Below are 23,936 nucleotides of genomic sequence, written 5' to 3' on the forward strand. Positions count from 1 at the left end.
ATACAAATTTTGTATCATTTGATATCTTTCCAAAATAGTTATATGTCTTAAGCATTTTAGACATGTGAATGCTATATATGTTTGCCAAATCTGTGCTCAAATTGTTTTTTAATACTTCCTTTTTACATAGTGACCAGCGTTGGCTGTGGATAGGTTTGAATAAAAGAAGCCCAGATTTACAAGGATCCTGGGAGTGGAGTGATCATACACCAGTAAGTTTAAACTTTCTTGTAGGGATTATTTGTTTCCATACATCTGCACCTTTATAACCATAATATATATATAATGGTTATAAAAATATATTTATTTATATTTTATATATTTATATATATATAGAACCATATAACCATTAAAATTATGAAGAACTATCTTTATTGAAATGAAAATACATTCACATATATGAAGTGAGGGAAAAGAATACTAGCCTTACTTTTATTTTAAAAAATAACCATACATGTATAAATAAATAAATATTTTTTAAAATTAAAAAGTAACCATATAGATAGTTTCTCTGTAGGCCTAAAAATAGAAAAATATGGCTATATAGATATAGTGGCATCTTTGGATGGTAAAGTGTGTTTTTCTTTGTGCTGTTTTTTATTTCCTTTTGTCACAATGAGAAGTTTTTACTTTTATTATCTAAAAATATAAAAGTTACATAAAAAAGAATGTATCTTTATTGGGAGAAATAATTTGTTTGGGGAAACCTCAAGAAGACCTTAAGTACTATTTCAAATGTTTATATTATCCTAAAGAGAGGTTTTAGGTAACACTTAGAGGAGCACATTAGTCTCAAATTTATTAAATATTTCCTTCATATTACCATTGTGTCAATTCATCATATATTCTTTCCAAATATAAAATTTCTTGGCTTTTATTTTCAAATAGGAGCAAATCTGAAATTAGTTAATTGAATAACTAGCATTTCAGTCCATGCAAAAAAAAAAAAAAAAGTTCTTTTGCAAGCTTCTTATTCTCTGTGATTCCAGCTGCAAACTTAATACACTATTAACCTCCACTTCTGAAACTGTAGCTTCCTTTGTTTGGAAACTGATGATATTTTCTAAGTCATCTCATAATTTAGCATCCTGATACTGAAGAAAAGATGAAAAAGTTTTCCTTCTGTAGCATGTGAATGTGTTTGAGTTATTAGAGCTGCCTAAATTACATCTAAATTGCAAATATTTGTACATCAGTCTTATGGTCTCAAGCCTCTCTTGTTTTTTAAGGTGTCTACTATTCTTATGGAAAATGAGTTTCAGCAGGATTATGATATCAGAGACTGTGCTGCTGTCAAGGTCAGTCCAATGCTGGTAAATCTGCATATTTAAAAAATAAATTTGGCATTGTATGCAGTCAGGCAACAGATCCACAGAGTGCCTTTTGTGTGTGGAGCATGATATTAGATGTAATGGGACGTAAGAACACCATGGCCCCACCTCAAGCTACCTTAGACTTAATTTGAGAAGAGAAAATTCATATTCAAAAAAGGTGGCTCTTATCACTGTACAGTAATAGGCTCCAAATGAGTAGGCTGAGGAGAGCTAATGAAACTCAGAAGAGGAAATGATTCCTGTGACCTGTTTCCAGAAGGAGGTGGGATTGTACTGTGCTTTTGTACAGATAGGTTAGAGTACGTCTTTCTAATGGGGGATGACATGAGGAGGTGGCCTCAAGTAAAGAGAGAGTGGAAGGAATAGACTAAGGCCGTGAGGAGGACAGAACACAGATCAAGAAGTTTTCTTTGGTGCCATGGTTGAAGATAAACTTAGGAAATTACATTGGTGGTAGGCGACAACATTATAAATGGTTTCTGATGTGAACCAAGGAAGGTATGAAGAAGATTCATCTCAATTCAGATTTCAAGATGCAGCAAGTAGGACCAGAAGATGTAAAAGACCAGTTAGGCATGTTCCTTTGAAAAATTTATTAATTTATTGATTCCATAAAGTAGTCTAAGTAGTCTTTGATGCTCTAGGGGATACACCAAAGATAAGGTATAAAAGAGTTGTCCTCATAGAACTTACGTCTAATAGGAGATAAGTGAACAAGCAATTGCAGGAGCTATGACAGATGGGGTATAAATTTTATGCAAGAACAAGAGTGTTATGAGAGGTAATGATGATTAACACTGGTAATGGTGATGATGGCGGCATCAGCTAATACTTGTTAACTCATGAGCTAGGTACTTATTTTACGTAATACGTGACCTTGTGAGGTAGGGACCATTTCATATTCATTTTTTGAGGAAGAAATTAAGTTCTGAGTAAGTATACATGGTTACAGAACTGAAACCCAAGTGTCTGGGTTTACTCTGCAGTATGACTAGGTGTTTATAGAAAAAGTATTGGTTTATGGAGAAAATATTAACATTTTAGTTTAGATATTTTGAATTCAAGCTAGTAGTAAGAAACATCCTATAGTAAGTTGATATCAAAAGATCAGAGTTGAAGGAAAAATGTATTTTAAAAAAGTTCAAAGAGCCAAAAGTGGATTTAGAACTGTCAACACATAAAATGTAAGATGAGGAAGTCGGGAGACATATATATTATATCTTTGCTATGCAAGCCCATGAAAGAGATTCAAGAGAGTGATTTTCCAGAAATGCTGCAGGAAGCTTGAGACAAAGAACTGAGAAGGCCACTGGAAAGCACTATTTTCAAAGCAATTGTTCTAATAATAAACTGAATAGTATCATGCCATTTTTATAGAACTCTCAGCTTAACACATGAAAAGGTGAAAACTTCAGAGAAGCTTGTAAAGTTTCCAAACACTGATGCAAAAACCATGTTCTATGTAAATAAGAGTTCTTACATGTAAAGAGATTAGAAAATCTACCCCCAAAAAAACTAAATAAAAGAGACACTGATGCAGCCAATGTCAGGAACAAGGCTAGCCAGGCAGTGTCCTAGAAGGAGAATCTCCCCTCACTTGCGCTAGTACCCACCAGAATCTTGACCTTAAGAGAGAGTAGTCCAAAAAGTGAGGGAGATTCCTCCCACATTATGCCCTCCCATTTTCTTTCTTGCCTGCCTACTAATTGGAGTTTGTAGAGAGCTATCTCAGATCACATAGAGGAGGTTAATTAACATCCTAGCAGTGCAGAGCAACACCAGAGCAGGAGCCTGGGCCCTTGATGTCAGACCATTATGTCACATTTTCACAGATCTGCTTTCATCATAGTCTGGTGTTGGGAAGCCACTGAAATAAACATTTTTTTAGCTTGAGCTTTCTGAAATTTTTTTTAAATATTTTATTTATTTATTTGACAGACAGAGATCACAAGTAGGCAGAGAGGCAGGGAGAGAGAGGAGGAAGCAGGCTCCCTGCTGAGCAGAGAGCCCGATGCAGGGCTCAATCCCAGGACCCTGGGATCATGACCTGAGCTGAAGGCAGAGGCTTTAACCCACTAAGCCACCCAGGCTCCTTGAGCTTTCTGAAATTTAAAGATACAATCTATAGTTTCATATCACCAAAAAGAGAAAAAAAAAACAGTTTTACATTTTGGATATAAACATGACCTTATGATAAATTTGCTGTATCAGCCCCTTTGAAGATTCTTGATGAGGCTGTTAACTATTTAAACAGTGTTCATTCATTGAACAAATATCTTAGGTACTAGGGCTAAAGTAGACTAAAGACTATAGGACTTATACTTTACTGATTTATAAAGCTGCATCATGTTGAAAGTATTCTGCAATCCTCTTCCTCCTTTAGGTCATTCAGAGGCCATGGCGAAGAAGCTGGCATTTCTATGATGACAGAGAATTTATTTACTTAAGACCTTTTGCTTGTGATACAAAACTTGAATGGGTATGCCAGATTCCAAAAGGTAAGTGATACTTCTTCCTTTTCACAATCTTCTCATGTGATCATTGTAAATGTTGAGCCTAAAGTACCTAAGAGAGCATTTTAGTCTATAATTATAACTTTAAAAAGCCTATGAAGATATAGTTATATATATGTATATATATCTATATGTATATATACATGTAGATATCTATCTATCAATATATATATCAATGTAGATATATATATCTACATATACATATAGTTAGTATATTAAGCTCCATCCTGCTTGACTCCTACCCCAAGTACAAGACTGGTTATTAGATGGTACTTTCCTCTTTGATCATGAAAGAATTTGTATGGAAGATAAAATTTTTTTTTTTAAGTTTTTTTTTTTTTTTAAGATTTATTTATTTATTTGACAGAGAGAGATTACAAGTAGGCAGAGAGGCAGGCAGAGAGAGAGAGGAGGAAGCAGGCTCCCTGCTGAGCAGAGAGCCCGATGCGGGACTCGATCCCAGGACCCTGAGATCATGACCTGAGCCGAAGGCAGCGGCTTAACCCACTGAGCCACCCAGGCGCCCCGGAAGATAACATTTAAGATGAATTTAGAGAGATTAGATAATGAAAGGTTATTTCAACTAAAAGAAGATATGTAGTGGAGGGAATCACTTCAATTTTTATTTTGATGCAAAATGAAGGATAAAATGAAGATAAGCTTGGGAAGAATGAGGCAAAAGTCAAGAAAGCAAAATTTGGCAGGTAGAAGTAGTTTGCACTGAACCCCCAAACTGCTAGTAGTTTATGAAATTCAAATTCAGGAAACTAGTTCACTTAATAGTAGAGGCTTGGTGACAAAAAGAAGAGAAAGAAGAATAAAGAGATACCCTTTTACTCAGCTTGTTACTAGGAAAATGTTAAAGAAATACTGAGGAAAAAAGGAAAATGTTTAGATTTTTAACAGCCAAATTATTTTTAATAACTTAAAAATCATTTTGAATAATTTTATTAGATATATTAAATTAATTAGTGATAATTGCACAGAAGGCTCTAAACTAAATTTCTGAATTGAATGTAGATCATTGAAACTAAATGTATATCCTCCTCTAAGCTCTTAAAGAACCCAGAAGTTTCCTTCATGCCACTACCTATTAAAAGATTGTTCTTTTTCCTTAAAAAGGCCATCACCATATTGCCTTTAAAATACATGATATCCAGTATAGGAACTGAAAAGTCTCTTTCACAAAGGCAACTGGTAGCCTACTAATAAAAGAGGAAACTTGTGTGTGTGTGTGTGTATGTGTTGTGTGTGTTGTGTGTGTTCCTGTGTGTGTGTTGATAACTTTAGTTATTTCTGATTACTTGATTAAACCTTTAAGAGGAATAAAAGGAAACCAGTTTGGGTATCCTTTAAATAAGCAGGGAAGTAACTAATTTGGATAAGGTCTCTGGTTTGAAGCAGTAATGGTGATGTTCCCATTAGGCTTGATGTTTGCTAACATGGCACAGAGAGTGTCATTGCTCCTTCCAAAGTGTGCCTCATTAGTAGCTGCTACCCCAACCGCATGCCTCCTGTTTGAGTGGTGGGGAAGACCCAAGAGTTCACACCAGCATAACCATAGGAATTACAAACCAGTAACCACAGGAAATATTCCAAAGAGCATGTGGTTGTCTTTTTTTTTCTTGTTATGTATTTTTTATTTTAAACAAAAAGAAAGGAATTAACTAACTTAGCAAGCATAAATCTATTAACTAAATAAATAAATCTTCTAAATAATGACACCCCTGCCTTCCCCATACAGAAACAAAATTCCAAAACTAAGGAAATTCCTGTCTCAGCCTATTCACAGTGGTTTGAAGCAATCACTGATTGTTGGATCCAGAATTTAAATGTTATGTAAACTCTTCTTTGATAGTCCCTAAATTCTAAGTTACAGTGTGTCATATCAGTCAGTAGAGCCACCAGAGTCTGCTCAACTGGATTATTTCTGTATCAATCTGTATTTTTCTGGTTTTTTGAAAACAGTTTACTTCTTCAGTAACCTAAATCACTGTGTCTTTTTTCTAGCTCTTGCCTTTTTAAAAAAGGCAAAAAAGATTCATATGATCTGAAGAGAAACCAGAGTATTTGCCTTTCTTATTACCTGACCTATTTGGTTCTAATTAGTCCTCTTCTCTAAAAGGGATATTTTGACAAGCTAAAATTTTTTAAATAACCATAACCACTATAGATATACATAGTTTTAAAAAAACATTATTTTTTAATTGAAAAAATTGAAAAAGTATCAAAAATAAAGCTCATAAAAATGTTTTTAGGAAAATCACCTATAATGGCACTACCCAAATGCACCTATTCTTTTATTATACTTTTTGATATCTTGTACACACATACATAATCTCATAAAAGCAAACAAACAAAAGCCTTATACTCTGCTTTTCTCACTAATTTAAAGAAATTTCAATGTTAGACATAGCTTCCTCCAAAAAACAAATGAACAGATTCTTTAAAAATTTTTATTTAAATTCAATTTATTTAGCATATACTGTATTAGTTTCAGGGGTAGAATTTAGTGATTCATCAGTTGCATGTAACACCTAGTACTCATTACATCAAGTGCCCTCCTTAATGCCCATCACCCAGTTACCCAGTCATCTCATCGCCTCCACGCACCTCCCTACCAACAACTCTAGGTTTGTTCCCTACAGTTAAGAATCTCTTATGGTTTGCCTTACACTCTATTTTTATATTATTTTTCCATCCCTTCGCCTATGTTCATCTCTTTTGTTTCTTAAATTCCACATATGAGTGAAATCATACAGTATTTGTCTTTCTCTGACTGACTTCTTTCACTTAGCATAAGAACACTAGGTCCACAGTGCTGCAAATGGCCAGACTTCATTCTTTTTGATGGCTGAGTAATGTTGCATTATATGGAATATATATAAAAAACCATATATACATACGGCATCTTTTTTATCCATTCGTCTATCTGTGGGTATCTGTGCTCTTTTCATATTTTGGCTACTGTGGACGTTGCTGCTATAAACATTGGGGTGCATGTGCTTCTTTGAATCACTATTTTTGTGTCCTTTGGATAAATACCTAGTAGTGCAGTTGGTGGGTCTTAGTGTAGTTCTATTTTTAACTTTTTGAGGAACCTCCATACTATTTTCCAGAGTTGCTGCACCAGTTTGCTTTCCGACCAACAATGTATGAGGCTTCCTCTTTCTCCGTATCCTTGCCAACATTTGTTGTCTTGTTAATTTTAGCCATTCTGACCAGTGTGAGGTGGTATCTCATTGTGGTTTTGATTTGCCAAGTGATGTTGGGCATTTTTTCATGTGTCTGAACAAAAGTTTTTGACAAGATTACAAACAAGAAAGTATGCATATTTTTAATTGATTTAACCCATTGTTGATAGAAATTATCCCATATACAAAACACTGACTCACAGAGAGAAACCAAGATGTTGGATATACAGGCAGTCCTCTGAGTAGGATCTTCTCTGCATTAGGCCCAGATACAACAGCAAAATTAAGAATAGCTATTTTACCCTGTAATTTCTAATAGTCATCAAACTTTGTCTTTGCCTTGAAAGCCATATGACCTACAACCAGAATGAAAAGGGAGAGGAAGGCAACTAGCATCCTGTGGAGAGATGTTCAGCCCTGGAATTGTCTGGGTGCTTTTGTAGAGGTCATCTTAAAGTGATTTTCACAGTCATTGTGAGATAGGTGGTGGAGTCTTGTTTTTTTGTTTGTTTGTTTGTTTGTTTGTTTGTTTTTAAAAGATTATTTATTTATTTATTTATTTGACAGACAGAGATCACAAGTAGGCAGAGAGGCAGGCAGAGAGAGAGGGGGGAGCAGGCTCCCCACTGAGCAGAGAACCTGATGTGGGACTTGATCCCAGGACCCTGGGATCATGACCTGAGCAGAAGGCAGAGGCTTTAACCCACTGAGGCACCCACGTGCCCCGAGTCTTGTTTTTTAATAGAATAGAGAATTGAGTCTCAAGGACCTTGGCAGCTGATCAAAGTCCCACAGCAGTGAAGGTCTGAGGGCATTTGGAACCTGATCCAACCAATTTCAAGGCCCATCATTCTTTATAAAGTACCATATTTTCTCTTTCCAACCAGGAATTCTGGGTGATTTTTATTATTTTTCTTCCTGTTTGTCTCTCACCTCCTCAAAAGTTTCAATACTCAATTACTGTCCCTTGTTCACAAAGATACCCTGGGGGACAATGAACTCTAGCTACCCAGGTTTATAGAACAATTATTCAAATTGTATTAGAGGAAGAAGTAGTTTTTGAATAACCTCATCCTGCAGTGATGATTATCTTGGTGCCTACTCCTTACTGCTTCTATGTAATGTGGATAATATATTCATTTACTTATTTACACTTTCTAATTATTAGCTGTAATTTATCCATCTAGTCTTCCTTTGTGGCTTCTGTGATATAAGGTAGAGAACTGTTAGGAATACTTTAATAGTTAACGGGTCTGCCTTTTTTATTGTCATTGACACAGCTTTAGCTTAAGCCACACGAATTCAAACCGAAGCAATCATCATATGAAAGAAAATGGTTTGGCCAGAAATGGTCAAACTCAGCAATCCTGCAAGTGCTCTTGAGTTAGATTAAAGGCACTTACTTATAGTATGACATTATCTGTAATTGGATACTAATCTTGAGCCTTTTGCTTTCTTTCTTATATAGGCCGTATTCCAAAAACACCAGACTGGTACAATCCAGGTAAGTTAAGAAAACTGAAACTTAGCCAAAGCTGCTCTACCTTCTCAGTAATGTACTTCGTTAATTACTGAAGCCCAGGCCTAAGTGCCAGCTTCTCTATTACCTCTTCAAGGGAGATGAAATACCTCCAAGCAGGAAAGGTAATTGGCTGGTGGGGGATGAGGCTTTGGGCCTGGATTTGTTCCCCTCTGTGAGTACAGAAGGGTGGCAAAGTCTCTCACTGGCTCAGAAATCCTTGGTGCTTGGCAAGCAGCACTGCCCTGGCCAGAGCTAGTCAAAAATCTAATGCATTACTACTTATAAATAGTTTCAAACACTAATTGATGCTGAGAGGGTGCAGTTTGATCTGTGCGTAACTCCATTATTTTTCTTCGTCTTTAGAGCGTGCTGGAATTCACGGACCTCCAGTTGTAATTGAAGGGAGTGAATATTGGTTTGTTGCTGATCCTCACTTGAACTATGAAGAAGCTGTCCTGTACTGTGCTAGCAATCACAGCTCTCTGGCTACAGTGACATCTCTTGCAGGGCTAAAAGCCATCAAAAACAAAATAGCAAATGTAATTTGAGAGAATATATTTTAAAATATTTTTCTTATTTTTATATTTGTTCCATTAGAAATTATTTCAGAAATCTTACCAAAATCTATAGAAATTAAATGTTGCTTTCAAGTAAAATTTACCTAACAACATCCAAATTCATTTCATGTCAGAGAAGTTAAATAGAACTGCATAGGAGTGCCTAGATGGCTCAGTGGGTTAAGCCTCTGCCTTTGGCTCAGGTCATGATCTCTGGGTCCTGGGATCGAGCCCTGCATCAGGCTCTCTGCTCAGTGGGGAGCCTGCTTCCCCCTGTCTCTCTGCCTGCCTCTCTGTCTATTTGTGATCTCTGTCTGTGAAATAAATAAATAAAATCTTAAAAAAAAAAAAAGAACTGTATAATGTTTTAAAATATTCAAGATTAATTATAAGTGTCAAAGAGCGTAATTAGATAATATAAAATATTCTAATTCTTTGGTGGATTTTGTACTAAAAGTTAAGTTTTTGTCTTTTTGTGAAGATTTTGTTTATCTGACAGAGAGAGAGAGAGAGCTCAAGTAGGGGGAGTAGCAGGGAGAGGCAGAGGCAGGCTCCCAGCTGAACAAGGAGCCCAATGTGGGCCTGGATCCCAGGACCCTGGGATCATGACCTGAGCAAAAGGCAGATGCTTAACCAGCTGAGCCACCCAGGCACCCCTAGTTAATGTGAGTTTTTGTTTCTTCTAATAACTAACTTTGTAAAACAGCTTTTTGTAGGAAAAATAATTTTATATATGTATTTTTTAATATTTTATTTATTTATTTGACAGAGAGATCACAAGTAGGCAGAGAGGTGGGCAGAGAGAGGGGAAGGAAAGCAGGATCCCTGCTGAGCAGAGAGCCCGATGTGGGGCTCGATCCCAAGACCCTGGGATCATGACCTGAGCCGAAGGCAGAGGCTTTAATCCACTGAGCCACCCAGGCATCCCTAATTTTATATTTTTAAATTTATAATTATTTGCAATAGAACACTCCATATCCAATTAACATATGCCTATAATTACAGTGACCATATTTTCTTATGCAAAATAGTGCATACTGTTATCCAAAGAGTTTTCAGCTACTTCTTTGATGAAAGGACCCTATAATTTAGAGACCAAAGTAATGGAATGTCTGGAAATGTTAGCAGTTGTGGTTATGGTGGGACTGGGCATTTAAATGAAACTTTTCCAGAAAACTCAGCACACACAAGGATGGGTGATTTTGTTGGTTGGTCGGTTTGTTTTTCAGATATCTGGTGATGAACAGAAGTGGTGGATGAGAACAGCGGAGCAGCCAGTAGATCGTCATTTTATGTAGTATGTGACACCATTGATGCTGCCTTTGTAAAGTCATTGGAGGAGCCATCCCAAATTCCCCTTTAGAAAATGCTATTTATAAATGTGTTTTGAACATTAATTCATAAGCTGCATGGACTACAGAAACCAAGTCCTTTTGCATATTAGCATCAAGAAATAAGTGGTATAAAGTAATGGCATAACATTAAATTTAGAATTAAAATTACAGTAAAAAAAAAACAGAATAGAACATGTAACTATGTTATGAGCTGTGAAATCTCTCATTTTCTTTCAGCTCACGATATCCATGGCCTCACTTTCCTATAACATTTCGGGAGGAATGCCTGTGCATGTCTGCCAAGACTTGGTTTAGTGGTAAATTAATTCCAAATCCTTTAATGTTGATTATGTAATATGTGAACTTCGGATTCAATTACCAGCTTAACCTTGCTTTCCTTTTGATTACACATTTTGTTGCTTCATCTTATTTTGACTTACTGCTAATGGCCATGGCTCAAATTCCAAGTGCAAATAAAAGTGCTTTTCACTATGAATATTTTGACTTCCTTTATCCTAAAGCCGTTACGTAGAAATAAGCTTACTGCTTTCATTACTGAGAAGCATATAGACAAATTTGCAAAGATAAACAGGTAGCAATTCTAAATATAGTTTAGGTCTCTTACCCCTTCATTAACCTTCGCTTTCAACCTATCTCCCACCATCGGCCACTGTGGAGGTAACTGTGGTCCTTCCACCAAATGTGTGCATTTTTACAGGCAATGCTGATATGCTATAACCTACTGATATGAGTAATAACAAAAGATAGAAAGGGCTAGAGAAGAAAAGGAATGTATTTTAACTGTTTGGGAAAGATCAATTGAAAGAGATTTTCTTTACTACTGGATTGTTTTTAAAATGTGCTGAATGGAAAATTCTCACCCCTGTAATCTTGCTTTTCTTTTCTCAGACTTAAATAAACCGACAGACTGTGGTACCAAGTTGCCCTTCATCTGTGAAAAATATAATGTCTCTTCATTAGAAAAATACAGTCCAGATTCTGCAGCTAAAATACAGTGCTCTGGGGATTGGATTACTTTTCAGAATAAGGTAAAGAGAGAATTGCTACATTGTACAAATGATGATTGCTTTCATGATGGCTGTGTGGCCTGTGGCAGAATTGCAGCCCATCAAATAACTTCACTAAGATAGCCTCTGCATGTCTCAGTAACTCGCCTGATCCCCTAGAGTGCCAGAAACCAAGTCAGCTCTCAAGTTAGTAACGCCTACAGGTCTTTCAAAGAACTATGTTCCTATTCTGTGCTAGTAAACTTAAATTGCTGAAGTTAATTGGTCAATGGATTATAATACTTTAAATAATAAAATTGTATAGCATGAAGGAAACTGATAATTTCTGGATGATGTATTTTCCACTTGAAAGAAAGCATTCAAATAGCATCTACCAATTAAATTAGACCAATATTTCCCAAACTTTTTGAGGTACTACACTACACATATACTAACAAAATATCAGTCATTGATCTTGCCTCCAAAAGGGTTCAATGATTAAATAGGTTTGGGAAATGCTACCTTCCATATCTGCATCTTTGAAATGCATAATCCATATTGGTAAATGTATCTCTTTGGAAATGCATTTGGCTGCTAAGTAAGAGATCGCTATTCTATGTTAAAACATCACAATGGCCAAACTATGGAAAGAACCTGGATGTCCACCAACAGATGAATGGATAAAGAAGATGTGGTGTATACACACAATGGAATACTATGCAGCCATCAAGAGAAAGGAAATCTTACCATTTGCAACGACGTGGATGGAACTAGAGAGTATTATGCTAAGCAAAATAAGTCAGTCAGAGAAAGACAATTATAGGATCTCCCTGATATGAAGAATTTGAGAAACAGGGTGAGGGGTCATTTGGGGTAGGGAAGGAAAAAATGAAACAAGGTGGGACCGGGGAGGAAGACAAACCATAAGTGACTCTGAATCTCAGGAAACAAACTGAGGGTTGCAGGGGGGTGGGGTGATAGGGATAGAGTAGCTGGGTGATGGACATTGGGGAAGGTATGTGCTATGGTGAGTGCTGTGAAATGTGTAAGACTGATGATTCACAGACCTGTACTCCTGGGGCAAATAATACATTATATGTTAATTTTTAAAAAAAGAAAAAAAAGTGGAAAAAAAGTCTCTTCTCGCACACGAAAGAAGTTTGACACTAAGTAGGTTGGGGCTGGTACGGAAGCTCCAGGACATCTTCAAATCCAAACTCCTTTTGTCTTTTTGCTCTGTCATCTTTAACATAATAAAACTTCCAAGCTCAAGTTCAGGGTGTTCTGTCTAGGGTCTTTTCTAGAAGCCACCCAATGACATATATAGCTCATTGGCCACTCCAGTGTCTAAGGAGGCTGAAAAAAAGCATTTTGTAGAATGGTTCGAGGAACACTATTTAGGGTGTACCACTCCACACTATTATGATCATCACATCGAAAAGAGAAAGGAAGCTATGACGTCTGTACCAAAGCTAAAATAGTAAGGACATATTTTGGCTTTTTAAAATTAGAACAATCTTTTTTCCCCCAAAGATACAGGGACTAAATTAATTTACATAGTTGATGTAAATTTGAATTAAAATCTCCTGCCCAAGGACAGGGGCATGAGTGTGGGGAGATGGGGTAGCCGGGTGATGGGTGTTAAGGAGGGCACATACGGTGATGAGCACTAGGTGTCAGCACAACTAATGAATCGTTGAACACTACATCAAAAACTAATGATGTATTATATGCTGACTAACTGAACAAAATAAAGAAAGAAAAAAGAAAGCAAGGGGGATGATTTCTTTTAAAATGTGTGTTTTTATATAAGGAGGTGAGGATTATGAGTGCAGCCCTTGAAATCAGATGGAACAGAATCTAAATGCTGATCATACCGCTGTCTGACTATTTCACTTGTGGGTGAAGTTACTGCACTGCCCGGTGCCTCAGTTTCTGCATTTGTTGTGAGATTAATTAAATGAGATAGTATTATGCTTACTGTTTAGCACATGGGACGCACTCAATAAATGGAAGATTTTTTTTTTTAATAGTTTGACTAGTTTTTTATATTGAGGGTGTAGATCTGTATTCATATAGTACCCACTTTGTGACTTACATTTCTCCCAGGTCAAAAATTAGCAGCCCTCATAAAGAGGAGGTGTTTATTTCCTATGTGAGCTTTCCTGTGTCTAGAATCTTATGCTTCATACATGTTTTTTGTTTGCAGTGTTTTCTGAAAGTCAAACCAAAGTCTCTCACATTTTCCCAAGCGAGTGATACTTGTCATACCTATGGTGGTACCCTTCCTTCAGTGCTGAGCCAGAGAGAGCAAGGTAATGGAATTATTTTTGAAAACATGTTTTATTCTGAACTGGGGGCCAAGTCAGTTCTGAGAGGCTTTGGGGAATTACCATATTAAAAAAATCTTCTTAAACTATTTTGTTACAGAATAAGTGAAAGAATCTCTTTATAGGTAAGCCAGAGGTATTCATTGACATTTTTAGTGTGTCTTTAATTTGAATAAGTCAAATGCTTTAAAAAAAAAATCTCTTTCTGACAGATTTTATTACATCCTTGCTTCCAGAAATGGAAGCTACTTTATGGATTGGTTTGCGCTGGACCGCCTATGAAAAGATAAGCAAATGGACAGATAACCGAGAGCTGACATACAATAACTTTCACCCATTATTAGTTGGTGGGAGGCTGCAAATACCAACACATGTAAGTTTTTTTAATCAGAAATCTATATAGCTCAGGGCACCTGTGTGCCCAGTCAGTTGAACATTAGGCTCTTTATTTCAACTCAGGTCGTGATCTCAGGGTTGTGAGATCCAGCCCTGCCTTGCTTGGGCTCTTGCTGGGCACAGAGCCTGCTTAAGATTGTCTCTCTCCAAAGACAATTATCATATGATCTCTCTGAGATGAGGAATTTGAGAGGCAGGGCCGGGGGTTGTGGGGGTTAGGGAGGGAAAAAAATAAAACAAGATGGGACTAGGGAGGGAGACAACCCATAAGAGACTCTTAATCTCAGGAAACAAACTGAGGGTTGCTGGAGGGGAGAGGGGTTGGAGGAATGGGGTGGTTGGGTTATGGACATTGGGGAGGGTATGTGCTATGGTGAGTGCTGTGAAATGTGTTAAGACTGATGATTCACAGTCCTGAGGCAAATAATACATTATATGTTAATTAAAAAAAAAATTCTCTCTCTCCTTTTCCCTCTGCCTCCACTCTCCACTTCTGCTTTCGTGCATATATGTGTGCACACACTTGCGTGCTCTCTCTCTCTCTCTCTCTCTCTAAAAGAAAAAAAAAATCTATATAGCTCTGAGAAATACCCAAGTCTCCTATAAATTATTGGATTAAGAACAAGGGTCTATTTTATGAATCCATTTAAATGCAATGTTCAGAGCAGGCACATCTTCAAAGATAAAATGTAAATTAGGGATTGCCAGAGGCTAAGGTACAAGGAGAGATTGGGGATGATGGTTGCAGAATTGAACATACTAAGAACTATAGAATGTGTGCTTTAACTGGGTGACTTGTATCTCATCTGATTCCCATCTCAGGAAAATTATCCCAAGAAAAACCACAGGAGTTCCCTGGCATTCAAGCAGGTGCCCCAGGTTTTCACACCAGCTCCAGACTCCATAGCACTTACTTCACAACCACAAAAAAGCTATCAGGTAGTGAAATACAAATAGAAGCAAATAAAAGTGCTTTACTTAACATTTTGGGATGTAAGGCTCTCTCCTGAGGCCAATAGTACAAAATTGATGATTAGTGACGATTTTTCCCTAACAGCCAAACATAAAGAAAGGGGAAAAAGTATCGTATTAACAATAACAACCCTAAACCGTGATTCTGCTGCCCACTGCTCTGTCTGACCACCTTTTGCACAGTGGCAAAGATGAAATTAACTTTAGACTCAGATTCCAAAGATATGCCCTAGACAATAATCAGCCAATGTTCCTGATGTACCTTGCTCAAGGTAGATGTTGGTGGCAAAGAGAACTCTGAGTCATGTGTAATTATGTACAAAGTAAATATTAAAATAATGCTTGGTTATTACAGAAAATTTGAGAGTTATAGAAGAGTTAGCACAATACAGAAAACTATCAACCCTGATCCCACTTAGGCCAGTAGCTTTTAAAAAGATTATTTATTTATTTATTTGTCGGGGAGAGAGAGAGAGAGAGAGAGCACACAAGCAGGCAGAGGCAGAGAGAGAAGCAGGCTCCCTGCTGAGCAAGGAGCCTGATGCAGGACTTGATCCCAGAACCCTGGGATCATGACCTGAGCCAAAGGCAGCTGCTTAACTGACTGAGCCACCCAGGTGTCCCTAGGCTAGTAGCTTTTAAACCTGTAATCGTAACCCATTGTAAGAAATATATTTAAATTACTATTTAGTACATGAATATAAATATAATATTGAATTGAAACAGATGTTTCAGGAAACAATACTTGCCCTTACAGGGTGTGCACACTGATATTTTCTTTCTATTCTATTCTACTCTATCTAGTCTATTCTCCTTGTCCTATTTTATTCTATTTCATTATCACATATGTGAGTCAACTAAAGGAGTCTGACCATGTTTCAAGACCATGTTTGAACCCTAATCTAGGAAATCACGATGAGTATTTCAGCATTATTTCTTCTAGGACTTTTTCATACATTATCTTTCGGACATAGATAAGACCTTGTATTCTGCTTTTCTCATTTAGTATTCTATCATAAGTAGTTTCTTATACCATTGAAAGAGGTACTTGATAAGCATTTTAATAGTTAATGCAGTATTTCTTGATAGGTATGCCACCATTTATCTAGCCAGTGCTGAGTGTTCAGGCTGTTTCCATTTTTGCATAATCATAAATAGTGCTACAGTGAACAATTTTTGTGCATAATCTTTCGTTATTGTTCAGATTACCTCTTTAAGATAAATTCTGGAAGTCGATAGCCCAATCAAAAGATATAAGTAGTTAAAAGCTTTGGTCACCAGATGCTTTCCAGAAAGGTTTATGAGTTTATATTTTTGTCAGTAATATATTATGATTGCCATTCTATCCATACCAGCATATTAATAATTTCTAACATGTGTTGAGCAGCTAATATGTCTTTGCTAATCCATCATATGCATTATTTCATTTAATCTGCACAGTAGATGTGAAAAGGTCTGTTACTCCACCTCTAAAAAATGTAGAAACAGGAGTCATGTAACTTGCCCCCAGTTATGCAGCCACACATGCAGCTGGCATTTAAATCTAGGTCCATGAGTCTGCAGAACCAGTGTTCTTAGTATCTCTACTATGTTATGTCTAAGGATCATTGTCTTTTAAAAATTTTTGCTAATTTGGTAATTTAAATATATCAATCATGTTTTTATTTATATTTCTCTATATCAAATGAAAACAAACTTCTGTAAGTTCAATAGTAATTTTAATTTCATCAGGTATGAATGTCCTTATTCTTTGCCAATATTTATCAAACCCCGCTTACTCTGTTTCTTGTGTTTATTAAAAATAGTCCTGTAGTTTTTTTTCTTAAATGCTGAATACTGAAGATATTGTAGAAATAGGTTTTGATTTTTTGCACAGGTGTACATTCAGATCTGTTTTTTTCCTTTTCTCCTCCATTTCTTTTAGGTTAGGAAGTTCATCATATAAATGTTAGTTAAATATATGTGTGTATTTTCTTTGCCTTTGTCTCCTGACAGCATGATACAGCTGTGGTTTATGGTATATATTGTCAGCAAATACTAAACGCTTTTCCCTAATCTTGTCTAACATCACTTATTGCATATATTTCCATTTGTTAAAAGCAATACAGGATGCCTCCTTTATCATATATTGTGTGTTTGTATGAGTTAAATACTCTTACATAGCTATGACCTTGATCTAAATACTATAATTTTACATATTTAAAAAATATAATAAAAATAGTTACCTTTATATATACCTTTAAAAATAGTTTTAGCTATTCTTGTCCATTCTTCCAAACTATAATTATTTGGTCAATCTCCAAATAAAACAAATTTTTAAAATTCTGATAAAAATTTAACAACATTTTAGGGAGAATTAACATCTTTTTATTAATCTTTCAATTCAAGAATATGGTATAGTATATCCATTTATTCAAGTCTTTCCTTAGAGCCCTCCATATCTCATTGCTTCTAAGAGTGGCAGGTTTTTTCTTGATTTTCTCACTGACATGTAGAAAGTTATTGTTTTAGTATTTTTATGTATTTATTTCATTGGCCATCTTACTTAAAATCTCTTATTACTTCTCAGAGCTTTTCACTAGATTTTTGGGGGTTTCCTAATTAGATAATCATAATCGTCAAATACCAGTTTATGCTTTATTACCTATGGTAGGACTTCCAGAACTGTGGTAGTACCAGAAGGAATAACCACCATCCTTAACGTGATCTGGATTTTGTAGGACTATCTCATTGTTACATATGATGCTGACTCTTTGGGGTTTTTGTTTTTGTTTTGTTTTTTTAAGTAGGCTCCACACCTAGCACAGAACCCAACATGGGACTTGAACTCATGACCCTGAGATCAAGACCTGAGCTGAGATCAAGAGTCCACTCTTCTTTATTTTTTTTTAAAGATTTTATTTATTTATTTGACAGACAGAGATTACAAGTAGGCAGAGAGGCAGTCAGAGAGAGGAGGAAGCAGGCTCCCTGATGAGCAGAGAGCCTGATGTGGGGCTCCATCCCAGGACCCTGGGATCATGACCTGAGCTGAAGGCAGAGGCTTTAACCCACTGAGCCATCCAGACGCCCCTCAAGAGTCCACTCTTAACTGACTGAACCACCCAGGTGCCCCAATGCCAACTCTGTTTAAGTTATATAATTCTGGAACTAGCTTATTTAGAGCTTTTATTCAGGAATAAATACTAACTTTTCTAAAGCTTATTTCCAGCATCTGCTAAAACTGTCATATATTTATATTAAACCATCTTCATCTTATCATAAAATCTAGTTGCTCTGAATGGATTATTAACTTACTGGTATATGGAATTGGACTAATTAGAATTGTATTTGGGAATCTCTGTTCATAGAGTTAATTTTTTATGCTATATTGTCTGATTTTTTTTTTTTTTCTGATTATGTTAGCTTCAGAAAATAAACTGGCTAGCTTTCTGCCTTTGTGTCTTGAAATAATGACTCAGCCTGGAGAACTATCTTTCCCTGAAAGTTTGAAGCAATTACCTATAAAGTCATATGATGCTAGAACCCTTTTCAGAGATCATTCTTTAATGCTAAAGGGGTTTGGTGCAGTGTTCAAATGCCTAAATGCCAAAATCACATTGTCTGGGTTTGAATTCCATTCAGCCATTTAGTATGCCTTTAGAAGTTCACTTAAGTTTTCTTAAGCCTCAATTTCTCATAGGTAAATTCTGATACTATTATACCTACAATACAATGTGAGAATTACATAAAGTAATTCATTTAAAGCTTTTAGCTCTCTCACACATAGTTCTTAAAATGAACTATTAGTATTAATTTTCAATTTCCTCTGAAGTTACTAGTACATTTTGACATTTCTGCTTCTCCTTACAACAGTTATGCTAATTTGTGCTTTTCAAGATAAATTCCCCATTTCATTTGGATTTTCGGGTCTTTTTTAAGTTTTTTTTTTATTTAATTTAAGTAATCTCTACACCCCATATGGGGTTCAAACTCATGACCCCAAGATCAAGAGTCACACACTCTTCTGACTAAGCCAGCCAGGCACCCCTCTTTTAGATTTTCAAATATATTCAAATAAAATTGTGTATGCTGTTATCTTTCTAAATCTCCATACCTTATTTTGGTTGCGTTTTAGTTTTTTCTTATTTAGATTTTTACAAAATTGGTGTCTCTTGGTTTTCTCCTCCCTCTTCTCCACCTTCTTTCTACTTCTATTGCTTGAGATATATTTACAAATATTACTACATTTCTACCCTGGTTTTTTTTGTTTTTTGGAGTTACATTTTTTGTTCATTTTCTAATCTCCTGTGTTCAATTCTTAGTTCATCTTTCTTTTTAAAAACAATATATTTAATAATACATATTTGCATAACTCCTTTACTGGGCATTTACACAGAGAAAATTAAAACACTAATTCAAAAAATGTGTGTACCCCTATGTTTACTGCAGCATTATTTACAATAGCAAAGATGTGGAGGCAACTAAGTATCAATCAATAGAGAATGGATAAGGAAAATGTGGTACACACACATACACACACAAACACACACAGAAATATTACACAACCATAAAGACATATGGGATCTTGCCATTTGCAACAACATGAATCGGCTGTATTATCGGCTAAGTGAAGTAAGTCAGACTGAAAAAGATGAATACCATCTTATTTCACTCATGTGGAAAACATTCATGTGAAAAAACAAAACAAATGAATAAACAAACAAAAAGCAGAATCAAACCTATAAATGCAGAGACAAGTTATGGCTACCAAAGGGAAGGGGTTGGGGGATGGGCAAACTGGGTGAAGGGGAGTGGAAGGTACAGGCTTCCAGTTACAAAATGAATAAGTCACAGGAATAAAAGGCACATCGTGGAGAATATAGTTAATGATACTATAATTGGATTGCGTGTAACTACACTGGGGTGAGCACAGCATAGTATACAGAGAAGCTGAATCACTATGTTGCACACCTGAAAGTAATGTAACATTGTGTGTCAACTATACTCAAATAAAAAACTTAAGAAGAAGAAGAATACATGTCTGCCTCTGTAAAAAGTTTTACTCATATCCCTTGTGCTCTTCCCCTTATTATTCTTTTTTTTTTTTTTTATTGGACAGAGAGAGATCACAGAGGAGAGAGGAAGGGAAGAGATCACAGAGAGAGGAAGGGAAGTAGGCCCCCTGCTGAGCAGAGAGCCCGATGCGGGACTCGATCCCAGGACCCTGAGATCATGACCTGAGCCGAAGGCAGCGGCTTATCCACCTGAGCCACCCAGGCACCCCTTCCCCTTTTTATTCTTAACTATAATTATTTTGTTTCATTTTGGGGTCAGTGTTTATTGTGAAGCATGTATGTATGTATGTGTTTTTTTAAAAATCTGTAGCTCCTGAGATAAGCTTATTTGTCTTATTTTTCTAAGTGTGTGATAAGTTTCGAACATACAAAAACTGTAGGAACAATATAACTTGAATTAATTTTATATCTAGTATTATTGATTTGTGGTCAGGGAATGAACTCTAAATAGATACTTTCATTTCTAGATGTTTTTGGAGTGACTAGTGTAGGATCAAATCTTTAAGGTGAGTTCTCTATTGTGTAGTATCTACAGCTTGTCATCATAAAACTTTTATAAACATCTGATAAATTGAATTGACAATCATTACCTTTTTTTGCTTTGAAATGTGAAGAATGATAGCATAGTGTTAGATATTACTATAACTGTGTTTTCATCTTACTTCTACCAGTTTTTCTTTATCTGTTTAGGATTTATATTTAATAATATTGCCACTGTTTTATAATTTCTAAAGTTAGTTGCCCTTTTCCCATGCTTTGGAAATTTTTGAAGGTTTTCTTGTGATTTCATGGTCAACTCTTTTATTTTTTTTTTTAAGATTTTATTTATTTATTTGACAGAGAGAGAGAGATCACAAGTAGGCAGAGAGGCAGGCAGAGAGAGAGGGGGAAGCAGCCCCCCGCCAAGCAGAGACCCCAGTGTGGGGCTCCATCCCAGGACCCTGAGATTGTGACCTGAGCCGAAGGCAGAGGCTTAACCCACTGAGCCACCCAGGCGCCCTCATGGTCAACTCTTCAATGGAATTTTTTACAGGAGTAAAAATCCAATTTGGAATATAAAGTTCTCCTGCTAGGATCTTCAGACAGTCATAGTTTCATGATTGTTTATACATGTTTGCCTTTTTGTTTAGATTTTTGAGGAAGAGTCCCAATACCACTGTGCACTAATACTCAACCTCCAAAAGTCACCTTATACTGGGACATGGAATGTTACTTCCTGCAGTGAACACCACACTCTGTCTCTCTGTCAGAAATATTCAGGTATAAATTATTATCTAGATAACTATGGTACTTTATACTGTTAGAGATATGCAATATTTTTTCACAAAAATCTTATAAATGAATTAATATTAATTTATAAATACAGCTTCCTTAAAATTTCAACATGGCTAAATCCATATTGGTTCAGTAAGTCAGGTTATCTCAAATGGAATGTGATTTTTTTTTCAATTAACATTGCTTTACTTAATTAAATATCAAAATTAAGTATCAGATGGAATTTGTTTAAAAGAGTTGTCTAATTATAGTAAGTTATGGTTGAATTTTGTTCTTTTTTCTATTCTGAAATTTTTCAGTTATTACTTTCTATCTTGGAGAAAAGAGAAAATGTGTAATGTTTTTTAAAAGTGTAATGTTTTTAATTGACTTTGGTAAACATTCACAATTAAGTTTATCACACACATACAAAAAGGTGTGAAGCATTATAAACGGATCACTGTGTATACCTCATTGTATCCAAATAAAATGTGTGCTGGGGCGCCTGGGTGGCTCAGTGGGTTAAGCCTCTGCCTTCGGCTCAGGTCATGATCCCAGGACTCAATCCCAGGACCCTGGGATCATGACCTGAGCCGAAGGCAGAGGCTTTAACCCACTGAGCCACCCAGGTGCCCCTCTAAAGAAATTTTTGTTAAATTAAACCATGCTCATTTGTTCATACTGTTTAGTAACTGCTTTCTTCAGAGAAGTACTGTAAAGCAGTAGTTCAGCACAGCCTTTTGTGGGTTGTTTTGTACATTTTTTTCATTGGAGCTCTCCCAGATGGAAACTATGTAAGGGAACACCTAACACTTCTCTTGTTGAAGGAGTTTAAACAAAGGAGGTATTTGACACCAACCTGAAATGGTAATCTTATTGCAGGCTACTTTTACCTACAGCTTTTTTTTCTTCCTAATTTTTTTTTCTTCCTTCTTTTTTTTCCTTCCTAAATCAGATCAACAAAAACAGAATTTTATCCTAATTTTAGAAAACAAATGTTGTGGCTCACACATATACCTAAGGTATACAGCCAGACATACCTAGTTCGCCTAACCAAAATCCAAAACAAATGAATAGATAAGTAATATCTGAAGTACTTATTGTGGAGAACCTTGAGGAAATGTCCCATGACTTGCAGAGTGGGTGATTTTTTGTGTGTTTTTTTTTCTTTTACAAATAGAAGTTGAAAGCAAACAGACCTTGCAGAACACTTCAGACACAGTGAAGTATCTAAATAATCTGTACAAAATCATCCTGAAGCCTATGACTTGGTTTGATGCTCTAAGGGAGTGTCAGAAGGATAACATGCAGCTGGTGAGCATCACAGACCCTTACCAGCAGGCGTTCCTAACTGTGCAGGGCGTTCTTCATAACTCCTCTCTATGGATTGGACTCTCCAGTCAAGACGTAAGTTTTCAGTCCCAACTGCCCAGATTGGGTGACGGAATGTGAAATTTTTGTTTTACACAGCATTTCTCATATCACACTGAAAGAACCTAGAGATTGCCAAGTCTTACTTACTCTTACTTGACAGTGAGTAAATTTCATGGCATGTGTCATTTTTAGTAGCCGTCATCTTTCTACTATTGAAAGGTCTGGTGCTTTATTGTTTAGATGAAGAAAAAGTTCAAGTGGACGTGTATAGCTGAACAATTCTTTTTATTCTAGTTAAAGACTGAGTGGAAATCAGGAACTGCCCTGCCTCTCCAGCCAATGCAAAGGAGAGAGGAAGAAAAGAATTTAAAAATCAGAGTTGAGGGGCGCCTGGGTGGCTCAGTGGGTTAAGCCGCTGCCTTCGGCTCAGGTCATGATCTCAGGGTCCTGGGATCGAGTCCCACATCAGGCTCTCTGCTCAGCAGGGAGCCTGATTCCTCCTCTCTCTCTCTGCCTGCCTCTCTGTCCACTTGTGCTCTCTCTCTGTCAAATAAATAAATAAAAATCTTAAAAAAAAAAAAAATCAGAGTTGAACTGAGCTGAGAGATCAGAGAGAGAGGAAGAGAGAGAATCCCAAGCAGTGTCCACACCAAGTGCAGAGCCCAATATAAGGCTCCATTTCACAACCCTAAGATCATGGCCTAGGCAGAAGACAAGAGTCAGACGCTCAACTGACTGGGCCACCCAGGTACCCAGTAGATTTTTTTTAAAGGAAATTAAAATCACCTGTAATTCCAGTACCTAGTAATAAATATGATTTAATAATTTGGTATATATCTCTCAAGGTTTTTCCTATGTACATATGTATATTTTTAAGACATTTGGGATCATACTATTTTTTAGCTTTTTTTCATCACTTAAGGATTTTGACATTGTTTCTTATCTTATTTTCTCTTCTAAAATTTTATTTATTGGGGTGCCTGGATGGCTCAGTCATTAAGCAGCTGCCTTCGGCTCAGGTCGTGACCCCAGGGTCCTATGATCGAGCCCTGCATCGGGCTCCCTGCTAGGTGTGAAGCCTGCCTCTCCCTC

The 23,936-nt window shown here is 36.4% G+C and overlaps 1 protein-coding gene across 2 annotated transcripts in view; it reads left to right on the plus strand.

Moving 5' to 3' along the window:
* The window catches only part of LY75 (lymphocyte antigen 75), a 97,008-nt gene that overhangs the window by 44,924 nt on the left and 28,148 nt on the right, over positions 1–23,936 (plus strand). For both annotated transcript variants that reach the window (XM_082691351.1, XM_082691352.1), the window contains 12 exons: positions 131–212; positions 1,230–1,298; positions 3,718–3,832; positions 8,510–8,545; positions 8,927–9,102; positions 10,350–10,417; positions 10,692–10,771; positions 11,364–11,503; positions 13,671–13,776; positions 14,004–14,164; positions 21,347–21,476; positions 22,651–22,877. In XM_082691351.1, coding sequence (XP_082547477.1) covers positions 131–212; positions 1,230–1,298; positions 3,718–3,832; positions 8,510–8,545; positions 8,927–9,102; positions 10,350–10,417; positions 10,692–10,771; positions 11,364–11,503; positions 13,671–13,776; positions 14,004–14,164; positions 21,347–21,476; positions 22,651–22,877 — 1,390 coding nt within the window. The remainder of the gene's footprint in view (positions 1–130; positions 213–1,229; positions 1,299–3,717; positions 3,833–8,509; positions 8,546–8,926; positions 9,103–10,349; positions 10,418–10,691; positions 10,772–11,363; positions 11,504–13,670; positions 13,777–14,003; positions 14,165–21,346; positions 21,477–22,650; positions 22,878–23,936) is intronic.

The sequence above is a fragment of the Mustela nivalis genome (assembly GCF_964662115.1).
Source record: "Mustela nivalis genome assembly, chromosome: 11".
NCBI lineage: Eukaryota > Metazoa > Chordata > Mammalia > Carnivora > Mustelidae > Mustela > Mustela nivalis.